Genomic DNA, 11,877 nt, shown 5'->3' with positions numbered 1-11,877 from the left:
GTCCGCCTGGGTACATGAAGCAACCCACAACACCTGAGAACTCAACTGCACAAGCTCTTAAGGAGGAGTGTGTAGGTAGGAAAAAAAATCTATTTTATAGATATTCCCAACAGCTGTCCAAAGTCTGAGTTTCCTTGTGTCTACACACAGATATAAATGAGTGCCAGGAGGAAATGTGTGCGTGGCAGTGTATTAACTTGCCAGGCTCTCACCGCTGCATCTGCCCCAGAGGATACACACTGGAAAGAGATGGGCGACGTTGCAAAGGTCAGTGGGGTCATGCTCACACAAATCTGTAACAGTACCATGTATGGTACATGTAAGACACTTTAACATTAGTGTGTCTGTGTGAAGATGCATTATGACAATAGCTCAACAATGATATAAACTATATTCTTTAAACAGATATTGTTCATTTATATATTATCACCCATGTGTTATGTGAATTTGGTAATTTATTAATGGCCCAATCAATCAGGTTCATGTAAAGGAGTATTTCAACTTTCTTGCAGAGAATTAGATGAGAAGATTAATACTATCATAAATCTGTCCCCCATTATGAATCTGAAGTCAGCAGCCAGCTTATGGACTAGAAATGGGGGGGAAACAGATAGTTTGGAGTCTTGTCGTCACTGTGCTTTTAAGTCTCTTAATTTTTGCTGCTGTCAGTAGCAAGAGTTCATATAGACATTCATATAGACAGAAGGGTTCAAATATGAATATTCACTGTAATGCTACACTGATAATTAATTAACCTCCCTCTCCTCTAGACATTAATGAGTGCAGTCGGAAGAATGGAGGGTGTTCCCACCTGTGTGTGAACCAAAAAGGTGGACATAAATGTGCCTGTCCACCCTCCCATCGCCTCTCCCCCTACAGCTGGAAGAAATGTCTACCCAGGACAACAGCAAACACTGCTGGCTGAGCTGGAAAGTACCTCAAAATAAACATTTTATTAAATCCAGCCCAGACTGTTGTGTGTTGCCATCAGAGCTCCGACTGCTGCTAGTATATGAAAATATACATGGCAAACAAAAAACAGATAAATGCAAGGTTAATATTGTTAGTCACATGTTTATTAGTGTATGAATATACTTAGAAATATAGAACATATGTAAATGTAATGTAATGTAATAAACATATTTTTCTGATGGAAGTGAGGGGAAACTGCATTGTCAAAATAATTGAACAGGCCCTTAAATATAAAATAGGTGCACTGCATATGTATGATGATAGTAAAATATATGATAATAATCTTTTTTAATTTTCTCTATTTATTTCTATCTGGTTTTGATATATATTTTAAGTATATGCTATATTTTAAGGGTTAGGGTTAGCAATAAAATATATCAACATTTACTATGTTTCCTGCTGTTTTGCTTTCTGTGTCCTGTGCACAAAACTTGAACAACCAAGTATTCAATAACGTTCTTCTTAGACTTACAAAGACCCTATTCAACTTACTCCAGACCTCTCTGCTACTTAACCAATATCTGGCTGTACTGCCATGTCTTTCTTTATATACACCATGCATATATTACATATATGCATATTGTTTAAATAAATAACATCTATTAAAGCAGAATTCCACCCCAACATTCCAGAAATAAACGTATCTTTATAAATGAATAAACCTTAAATATGTTGAGATATATGAACAATGTTGGCTTGCCTTATCAGTAGCAAAACCTTGGGGTTAAACATTCGTATGCAGACAGATTAATTACTTTTCATTCAGTGTAAAAAACACAAAACACACACAAAAAGAAAACTTTTGATTCTTGTTCCCATACAGGTTCACGAAAATACAAGACTACACGTCTCAACACTGAATTATAAAGAGCCTGGAAGGTATCAGAAGTAAGAATGTGTTAATGCTTATGCACAAATTAGTAATTTGTGGAGGGAGAAATAAAGTAATTTGAGGGTAAAAACTGTAAATTTAAGATTTCTAGTTTATTATATATCCCACATATTTAGGCCAGCCATTACAGTACAAGTACAAATTATTAATTTGAGGAAATATAATTATTAGTGTGCCAAAATGATCAAAATGTTAAATCTGATAAGTGCTGGGCTCTGTATAATTATTACATATGACATATTGGTTTACTAGACTGTTGATATATTATTCTCACACACAACACCATTATATATCTTATGCAAATTTTAATTTCCATAAGTCCTGTAAGTATACATTTTAGCAGAATGTATAAGAAATAAATAAGTTCACAGTCCAGACTCAAAGAAAAAATAAATTCTTACATAGTGGTTTGCAATCAGCTGCCAAAGCTATGATGTTATATCAGTATATGAGAGCTACAGGGTTGACTGAAGAGTAAATACTTACAAGCACCACATGAATTGTTTGAGCTGATAATGAGAAGCTTTGTTGCCTTTGGACAGTTGATCCTTTAGTTATTAAACACTTCACAAGAACAGCAAGACGGGAGCCTTTTCACTGCATCAGGCAGCTGGAACTCGGAAGGAAGTCCTGGACGTATGTGATCACCGCCTTGGACAGGTAGGTCATGGTGCCATAGCTGCCACTGGGGGCGCTATCGTAGAAAAAGTTGCAGATTCCGGTTGCTGGGTCCTTCTCAAGAAAATAATCACTGGCACTGTGGGATTTCTGTGGATGCAGAGGTAGAACAGAGTGAACCCTGGTGAACACACACACATAATCCAACATCCTTTCAAACAAAAATGTTACTATTGCCAGTAGCCGTACCTGGTCATTCAGGAAGAGATCATTGGCCAAGTGCAAGATGCGGTCCACGTGGATAATGCCACCGATGCTGTCCACGTCCACGTCAGCTACGAGACCTAGAACCATGACAGTCTCTACTAAGAGCTGCCGGTACTCTGGTTGAGGGACGTGGTTCAGGACAGACTCTACCTGCACTGCAAACTTGATCTCTCCCTCTGTCATCTACACAGAAAACACAGAATGAAACACACACCCATAACCCTGCACACACACAAACACACAAGACCTGAATCCAACTTTAACAAGTCAGCTAGATGCTACCTCTCTTGTGGTAGAAGAGGGCAACACATATCCATCAAGGGACAGGCCATGGCACTTCTGCAGGATCTTCCAGACCTTCTGGTAGAAACCCACGGGTACTCTGTTGATAGCTCCATCCAGCCTGCGTCTCCTCAGCCACTGGCCTTGCCTCTCCTCCCAGTGCAGTTGTCCATCTCCTGGACCAGTGCCCACTGGGGACAGGATCCCACTGGGAGTGGAAGGGCTGCTGCAACGCTGTGTTGACAGAACAAGTAATTAGAACATATTTTAATTGATGAAACCATCTTCTGATTTTCAACCTTATCTCTATGTATCTGATTTATATACACCATTACACTTGGCAGTTGTGTTTGTACCACACAGGCAGAGCTTAAAAGAGTTCTCCACCCATTTAAACACTGCATTCTTATAACATTGTCACACTCAAAATAGATGCTTAAAAAAACAGGAACAAAATCGATGCAGCTTCCTACTACTGGCCCTAATTGCATCACCAGGTTTTAGATTGTTGGTGGTAAACAGTGTTATACATTTATCATAACAAATACATGTAAATAAGGTTGAAATATGTACTGCAGTAGTCCTCTCTCTTAAACAAATATACATACAAAAATAATTTTTTAACACTTACCTGCACTTACACAGTCCATGCAATCATTCATGCATATTGATATCATACTATATCACAGCAGGCATATTAAAGGACAAGTCTGATGTTATTGTATGTTTTAGTGTTATTAATCTTAATAGACATATAACAACAAATTAATGTAGTTTATTAACAAGTAGTATCTGTGTAGCCACCGCCTGATTTCACAAATGATTGTCCAAATCATAAAAGAGCTACTGCTGCAATGGCTGACATATTTCTTTATTATGATAAACACACTCAGTCTGGTGTATTCCTCCATGTTTCCAGTCAAGTCAATTTACAAATTGGACTCAAAGCGATTTATGTGTACAATATTTCTCTTTCTATCCTTAGGGCCTCAATTTGGATCGGGGAACTTCCACAAAAAAAACCTTTAACTGGAAAGGAGAATAATATTCTTGTTAATAATTGTTGGTTTTGGTCTCTGTAAGACCTTTGTTGAAAGTAATAAAAAGATAAAATAGTACCAGCCTTATCCTTAATGCAGCCAGACACAGAACATATGAAATCTGAATGAAAAATGCTTTTAGGATGAGTTTGCAGTGTATACATACATTTTAACTACGGTAACCCTAGGGAGGACAAACCAAGTTCATTTGAAGCAGATGAGGTGAAATGGTTTACCGTGGAGCGAGGAGAGGTGAAATTGCTACTCAAGGAAAGACCGCCGCTGAAGATCTACACATGGATATGGATGACAGATGACAGAGAACAGTTTGAGATGGTTAGCATGGTTCTCCAAACTACAGTCATGATGATACTGCAGCCACACAGAGCATAATGTTACTGGAAATGTTTGATCTGTAAAGTGAAAAGTCTAATGCAACTCTGAAAAAAATCAACTAGTGACAAAATATTCTTGGAAACAAACTGACTGATCACAAGAAAGATCATTCAACATCATGCCAAAATGCTATCACGAAATGAGTTATGAGGGTGGCCTTCTTAAAAGCAGCTTAATCAAGGTCTGGATTGGTTGAATAGTTCATGAAATTGTAGACAGGTTTAAAAGTAATATTCCTCTACAGTTACTGTGTGATACTCAGAGTAGCAAAGCATGTCTCCTACTGATATGTGATGATGTGAGAGTCGTTCCAGTTATGGAGGGCTCACGAAATGTTAAGAGCCAGCGGGTGGTTCATGAGCAGGATTTAGCCGGCGGTTTGATTGTTTAGACTGAGGTTAGAAACAGTTACATGCTAGATATTATCAAACCCAACCCACACTGAGAGGCAGAGAGTCATCCAGCTGCAACCAAAAGCAAGAACACTGTTACTGTCATTGTTGGTTAGATAGATAGATAGATAGATAGATAGACATGAAGCACATGCTACAGCATATTTAAAGAAATAAACCCTGATTATTATTAGTTTATGATTTGTGCTTCCCACCTGTTTTATCTCCCTCTTTAGCTTGTGTATTCCTGTGCGTTCAGTCTTGGTTGCCCCAGTGTGGCCCAGTTCATGGATGGAGATGGCAGGACTAGTGGCTGTTGACTGTATTGGACGCACTGATGAACATGAGAGAAAAAAAACAAACATATTCTATAGTTTGGTTCCAGCCCTCTGAATTGTTGTCAACATCTCTGATGTTGGTTGTTGTTTGCTGGTGTTGTGCTTGACAGGTCAAGCAGACCTAGGTGGGATCTTAAATGGTCATATTCCTGTGTCAGAGCCATAACAAGGTGACAAATCAATCATGAGATCAACCCAGTTGTACGGGTTGTTAAAAAAACTAGTCAACAGACATGCTAGAAGCTCTGTGCGGCGGTACTTTTAGTTCATGGCAATCGATCAAATAGTTATATTTCAGTCTGGACCAAACTGATGGAAAACCCTAGAGCTATGCTGTTACCATGGTTATAAATATTAAGCTACAGCAGCTATAGTGTCGACTGACAATGAAAATGAAATAAAATGGCGATTCATTCTGACTACTTTGTTATCATCTTTTATTACATTCTTTTCCTAGTTCATAAATTTACCTTACTGCTTTCCTCCTCTTACAATTATTTCTCAGCTCTACTTTACTCTACTTCGTTGTCAAACCTCTATAAAATGTCTCACTTAAAGGGTGCAACACACAACCATAAATGAACATTTACGTTCTTTAAAGACAAGGAATGAGAGACAAAGGGAAAAAACTCACTGCTCCTTTCCACCCCAAACTCTTTGCCACTGAGGATGTGATGCAGCAGGTTTTTCATGCCAAAAGGACTCAGGCTCATCAAACTCTCAGACGCCTCCTCTCCTACAAAGATGTTATGCAATTTTTTATTTTTACTGTGCATTATAATTTTGTGTGTGTTTACAGTTGTGTGTAAGTGTGCTGTGTTTTCCTACCAGAGCAGTGCAGGCTGCGAGCCAGCTCAGTGGCCATCACTTGCATGATGAGTCCTATCCTGAGCCGGAGCATGTCCCCAAACAGAGCAGGCTGGGAGCGCACGTACATGGCTAGATAGACCATGATTTCCTATATATGACAAACACACATGAATAACAGCTGAAAGATTAGTGTCTGAAAAGGTTATGTGGCAGTCCAAAAGGTTAAAGGTTTACCTGAGTGAGAACAGCTATACTGATGTCCTGACCACTGGCTTCATAGATGAGAGTGTTCAACTCCTCAGGAGGAAGAGGACTGAATAGAAACAGGGAGGAGGAAGAGACCGCTTATTATGTGGCTATCAATTCAACAAAGCCTAAATGTGAACACAAAATCACAAAGTCACAATAACAACAACTTACACTGTGATGACTCTTTCCCTGGGTTCAGGAGGTAGACCTACTGTCAGCTGCTTGTGATGGGAAATCAGATCTGTGCAGGCCTGAGGAATATACAAATATATGGAATGAAATTATTAAAATCATCTCATAATTTATTGATTCTGTAGAGGAGAATCTATCTGCCTTCCTCCTCCTGGGTCGGCTACAGAAGTTATTCAGCATGTTGCACTGAGACACTTCATCATGTCTGAGTATGTGTTAGGATGCAGGTTTTCTAAAGGCCAATAGATGGGGGTAGAGCCTTTTCTTTGTTTGACACATGAAAGGAATTTCTGATCCAAATGGAAGAAACCAAGAACATGATTTGATAATGATTTCATGAGTTTTTAAGCATGAATTGTATATCTTTGTTGAGTCACATACTATAAGGGTGGTTTAAATATCAATGACTGAACTGTTAAGCATAGAAAAAAAGGATTTCTACACCTTTAAATAGTCAGAGTTCCTGTTAGATCACTGTCTCTTTTAAAAAAAAATCTATTCATGCAGATCTATCAGACAGGTCAGTTTTGCATGAGGGTTACAATTTTAGGGTTATCTAGAGCCAAATGTATGTTACTGACAAAGAACTCTTGAGTGTAAACCACCAGCCTCTAATCAGCTGCTGAGCTTCCCTGTTGTCTGCTGTGACAGAAAATGACTGTAACTGCTCACTGACCTCAGCGAGGACCTCCACTCTCTTGCGTAGTATTCCAGATATGTATCTGATGAGTCCCCACTCTTTGCAGGCTCCTGCTTGTACATACAGCTCCTCCAGCAGGGCGCCCACACTGACCCCGCCCTGCCCAGGACCTGACAACTCCACCAGCCAATCAGCTCCTCTGGTCATCAGAAGAAAACACAGCTCATTACAAAAAAGTTATGTAGAGCACAAAAAAGACTTAAATGTACTTATTAGTGTGCCAGTGGTAGTAGTATGTCCATACTTCATTACATAAAGGATGTAGAGTATGTCAGCCTGGTCCTGCAAGGTCGGACACTCTTTAAGCTGCCTCACCAATGCTGCAAAGTCTGTGTTACCCTGAGAGTCTCGAGGCAGGTGCAGATCAGCAGCACTGTGCGGCTTGAGAGGGAGAGAGTGTGAGACAAATACACTTCAGAGCAATACTGAAGTCACAAGAGAAAGTTGATTGTGGAAGGATCGGCTGTGCCTACCTTGTGCTGCTTTACATGTGGGCCATGCGGTGGATGAGGAACTTCAAGTAGGTTGAGAGATCTGCGGTGTTTGCTCTTAACTGGATTCACAGGTAGATACATGGAAGACTCTGAAACACACACACACACACAAATTAAAACAACGGATTACAAAGTGAAACAAGAGTATATTTAAGATGCTGCAATTTAATTTTAATTTCTGGTGTATTTAGTTTCCCATAAAACTACATTTCCCTGTTAAGCGTGTGAAAACCTCAACACAAGGGGGTTTTATTGTTTTTTTAGCATCAGATTAGATTTTAAGTTGGAACAAGTTAGATAAAAAGTTGAGTAAGAGGTTTCACATTTGGGGGAAAAAACCTAATTGTGCCCCTACAACAACATGTCGTGGCTGCATTGCATTATGGGCTATCAAGACGATCAAATACTATCAGTGATCCAATATCATTCTATTAATTTTAGCATGAATATGTTTTAACAACATGGAATGACATGTTAACCAGTGTCTAGATACCAGTAGTATATTTAGTCTAGTCTTTGTTGTTGCTATCTACAGGTGGCCACAGAATAAAACTTTCATAACCAACAGACTTTTCTCTGTTTAATTGTTTCTTCTTTTTTGAGAAAAAACTGATTTAAAAATAAAATAAACAATGTTGTCCAACTAAAAATGACCACCTACCTACATAGAAATGTTACCCCACTATTTTATGTTTTCCCTTACCATAAACCCATATTTAGCCATACCCTTAAGCCCAACCGCTCAATTCTGTAGCACCTAACCTAAATTAAGCCCTAACAATGGAGAGCAGCACTATAGGAAACACTATTCAGAGGGGAACAGACTTCGACTGACTCATTAGTTTCATTATAACCTACTGGGCATGTTCAGGCCCTGGACCTGGGCCATAAAAGACAGGATGTCTCTGGTGGTGTGTTCAGCACTGAAGACGTGGTGCTGCCCCCTCTGGATGGGAGGAAGGTGGCACTTGGTGGTGGTGCTGTGGAGCAGCTGGGTGAGGTACTGGTCAAACATGTCCTTGGAGCCCTCTGCAGTTAAACACATATTACTCACAGTTCCACTTAATTAATCAATTATGACCGAAAGGAACACTCTCACTTTGTTTATCACTACCTGAGGGCCCACAGATGTTATACTCCTCTCCATATTCATCATCATCCTCCTCATCCTCAAGTAAGTCATCGTTCTCTTCATCCAGGAAGCTGAGGTGAGTGTTGAACGAAGTGGTCTGGAAACTGGAGAGGTCTGACATCTGCACCCTGTAGTAACATTCACACAAAATACCCACCCACGCAAGAGAAGTAACCTGTTACAGAAATTTCCAGATCTATTCAAAGTAATAGCATGTTGTCCCATGTTACAGATGGAAACAGACCTCGCTCCAGCAAAATAGCCATCCTGTAGTTTCCTGAGGGTTGCTAGGATACACGGATCAAGTGCATCTCCATCTTCAACTGGACATAAAAATTACATAAACTATGTCAAGTACAGTATAACAATTTTTTAACAGCAAAGTATGCACATTCAAGTTCACAGCTAAGTGCATGGCAACCACATAAATGCAAGCTGGACTGTATTACAGTGCATGCAGTAACGTAATCTGCAACCTTTTTGGTGTAAAGCTTTTGACAGGACACCTCCAACTCTTTCTATAAAGAATTTATAATCCATGAGATAGATACAGATACAGTATATTATCATTATATATATGTATATACATGTATACATCTATGTTTTTGGCTTATGCACTATGCGAGCAATTTTAAATCAAGTGAGTGGGTGCCATCTTTAAGTCTCGTATCCAGTTACTACATCAATACATTCATGGTTTTAGGTGGTAGTTAATTAGCTCCAGCGATATCTCTTAAACAATAAAAAAAAATGTATTACATTTACAAAAAGCATTTTTGTTCCTTTGTTAAGTTGAACTGGCAGTAGCATTCTAAAGTTGTAGCACAAGTTTTGCTAGTTTTTTTAAACTAATTGCAAAAATAGTACTATACAGGACACAGTTAAAGAGCCGTATTACCCAGCATGCTGCGGGTGATGGGAAAAGTGAGTGTGGGCCGTCCTGTCATCCTCCAGCAAGAGGAAAGATAGGCCAGCTCTGTTCGTAACATCTCCACAATCATCTGGTTGTCCAGTGCCAGGTAGAAATGGTGCTGATCTAAAAACTGGACAGTAAGTAGAGAAAAGAAGATAAGAGAGAAACAGGCAGAAAGTGTTAATAAGTAGTATTAATTACTACCGCCTTCTACCTAGCTTTGTCACTGTCATTATGAACAACATCTCAAGCTAGTAGTACCTGAGGGGTAAATATATATGAGCGATTTCTGATCTCGTAGAATTTGGATGTTCCCAGAACGCCAATGTGTCTGTAAGGCCTACCACTCAAATTCAGTTTCTTGGAGTTCCCTGTGGCAAAGACACAAGATGTTACTCTTATTATGACACAAACACACACACACACACACCTATGTACTAAGGAAAAGAGTGCTTGTTTACCCAGTCTGACATAGATGTGGCTCAAGATGCGAGCAGGCATGACTCTGATAGGCAGAACTTCTGACATCGTCTGGACCTTGATCCCATGATCACTTAACAACTCCTGGATCTCCTCTGACTCTGCTAGAACACAAACTGACACACACACATTTAAATTTTTAGAAATACATGTTATCCTGCCTTCTATAGGGAAATCTATGTGTAAACAAATGGTCAGAACAACACAACACAATGGACATTTTTGCTAGTTTTGAAGTCAAATAAACAAAACTAAATGGAAAAAAGGCACAGCTGAGCCAAAGTACAACTGAGGCTGATGAAAGTTGAGCCAAGTCTGACAATGTGGAGTTGAGTCTTAGAAAGATTTGTTCAAGATTAGCCCTGAGCTGAGCAAAGTCTTTGAAGACTCGAGCCAGTTTCTACATTTAATCCATACAAGTGTTAAGAATCTACGAAAAGTAAATGTCCCTCTCTATTTTTAATCCAATGCAAACTTGTTTAAACTGTGAAATGGGCATTTCAGCCTCACAGTGCCTCATTAAGTAACACAATCACTCTGTTCCAAATAACATTTGTGAAGGATGGAAGAGTGTAGATTTCATCTTCCTTACTTCCTGTGTTAGATTTCCCGTTATTCTAGAAACACATTTTGACTCCAGCTTCTGTTCTGACATTTCCTTCAAACTAAAGAATTGATAATCGATCACCAACCTTGTACCACAACATCTGGCTTGAAGTTTGTAGAGAATCGCCTGTTGAGAGGATCTATCTCTCCTGGTGCTAAAAAACCCTTATAGAGATACAGAGACAGAGAGGATGAATTATAGAAACAATGGCAGCGATTTTTATGTATGTTTATGTTTACAAAAGAAATACAGTAGTCTTGCCTTATTTTTCTCATTTACAATATAGAATCTACATTATTCCTGATTTGTGACATTAACTATATTGCTGTGATAGTCACAATAATAACAGATAGCCAGTGGAGTACTATGATTACCTCGGCCAGAAGACAGCCCAAGATGTAGAGTGACTGTCCCCACATGTGTGGCAGCTGGCCCAAGGCCACTCTGTCCACTGAGTGAGGATTGCTGTACTCCTCATCCACCTGTAAGAGGCAAACATATGTTCTCATTCTTATGTGGTTGCCTGATATACAAATACAGCGGTTCAGATGCAACAACGTTGCATCGTTTGATGTTCCCTGGCACTTTTTTTATTATCATACAAAATAATCCTCGGAGAGACATAAAACAAACAGATGAAATAAATGAAAAAATAAACTAGAGATAGAAAAAAAAAAGCCAGACAAAGCCTCAAGGCCTACCATGCTACATGCTACCATGTTCATCTTAGCTTAGCGTGCATGCTAACATTTGCTAATTGCACAAAATGTTGGGACAAAACCTTCAGTCATGGCATGTAGTGTTTCACAAATTGAAATGTTGACTTTATGATTGTGAATGGCTAAAAACAGAAATATATCTATCTAAAATATAACAATCAAGTAAAAAGTAAAAGAACAGATTCATTTATGTTCATTTCTTAAGCCTACCATTTTTGTCCTTTAATTTACATCAAGTACAATATTAAAGGACTCCACATCTTCAGAGTAGGAATGTTACCTGATCTGCTTATTTTACTATCTTGTTAAGCTTTATTGACTCTAAAAAAAAAGGACAATACAATACAATACAACTGAACTGAATACCTTCAAGCTGCTCCTGAA

At 38.9% G+C, this 11,877-nt stretch overlaps 2 protein-coding genes across 3 annotated transcripts in view; one reads left to right on the top strand and one right to left on the bottom strand.

Annotated features, from left to right (window-relative positions):
- Nucleotides 1-6: 6 nt before the first annotated feature.
- LOC118321266 (signal peptide, CUB and EGF-like domain-containing protein 1) lies at nt 7-1,362 on the top strand. The gene is made up of 3 exons (XM_035652516.1): nt 7-75; nt 151-267; nt 771-1,362. Exons 1-3 carry the CDS (start codon nt 15-17, stop codon nt 923-925), a joined length of 333 nt encoding a protein of 110 aa, XP_035508409.1. The 5' UTR covers nt 7-14; the 3' UTR covers nt 926-1,362.
- Nucleotides 1,363-1,762: 400 nt separating this feature from the next.
- phka2 (phosphorylase kinase, alpha 2 (liver)) overlaps nt 1,763-11,877 on the bottom strand; it is a 15,908-nt gene continuing 5,793 nt past the window's right edge. Inside the window, exons 13-33 of one of the 2 annotated variants that reach the window (XM_035652514.1) lie at nt 11,149-11,256; nt 10,860-10,938; nt 10,149-10,283; nt 9,949-10,058; nt 9,673-9,817; nt 9,019-9,097; nt 8,757-8,902; nt 8,501-8,671; nt 7,622-7,731; nt 7,393-7,529; nt 7,125-7,287; nt 6,428-6,507; nt 6,242-6,320; nt 6,026-6,155; nt 5,832-5,933; nt 5,075-5,193; nt 4,908-4,931; nt 4,308-4,361; nt 3,032-3,265; nt 2,732-2,932; nt 1,763-2,632 (exon numbers count right to left, since the gene is read on the bottom strand). In XM_035652514.1, the coding sequence (XP_035508407.1) occupies nt 2,459-2,632; nt 2,732-2,932; nt 3,032-3,265; nt 4,308-4,361; nt 4,908-4,931; nt 5,075-5,193; nt 5,832-5,933; nt 6,026-6,155; nt 6,242-6,320; nt 6,428-6,507; nt 7,125-7,287; nt 7,393-7,529; nt 7,622-7,731; nt 8,501-8,671; nt 8,757-8,902; nt 9,019-9,097; nt 9,673-9,817; nt 9,949-10,058; nt 10,149-10,283; nt 10,860-10,938; nt 11,149-11,256 (2,580 nt within the window). In that variant the 3' untranslated portion in view covers nt 1,763-2,458. The remainder of the gene's footprint in view (nt 2,633-2,731; nt 2,933-3,031; nt 3,266-4,307; nt 4,362-4,907; nt 4,932-5,074; nt 5,194-5,831; nt 5,934-6,025; nt 6,156-6,241; nt 6,321-6,427; nt 6,508-7,124; nt 7,288-7,392; nt 7,530-7,621; nt 7,732-8,500; nt 8,672-8,756; nt 8,903-9,018; nt 9,098-9,672; nt 9,818-9,948; nt 10,059-10,148; nt 10,284-10,859; nt 10,939-11,148; nt 11,257-11,877) is intronic. The other variant, XM_035652515.1, reaches the window with a different exon arrangement.

This window comes from Morone saxatilis, unplaced genomic scaffold, assembly GCF_004916995.1.
Source record: "Morone saxatilis isolate NCDOM2014 unplaced genomic scaffold, NCSU_SB_2.0 Contig11, whole genome shotgun sequence".
Classification (NCBI taxonomy): domain Eukaryota; kingdom Metazoa; phylum Chordata; class Actinopteri; family Moronidae; genus Morone; species Morone saxatilis.
This window is presented reverse-complemented; position numbering and strand designations above follow the sequence as displayed.

What these genes read in the sequence shown, in the direction of transcription:
- LOC118321266 (XM_035652516.1), top strand. Translation starts at nt 15, where the DNA reads ATGAAGCAACCCACAACACCTGAGAACTCAACTGCACAAGCTCTTAAG. An exon ending in TCTTAAGGAGGAGTGTGTAG is followed by an intron (nt 76 to 150) that starts GTAGGAAAAAAA and finishes GTCTACACACAG; the next exon opens with ATATAAATGAGTGCCAGGAG. An exon ending in AGATGGGCGACGTTGCAAAG is followed by an intron (nt 268 to 770) that starts GTCAGTGGGGTC and finishes CCTCTCCTCTAG; the next exon opens with ACATTAATGAGTGCAGTCGG.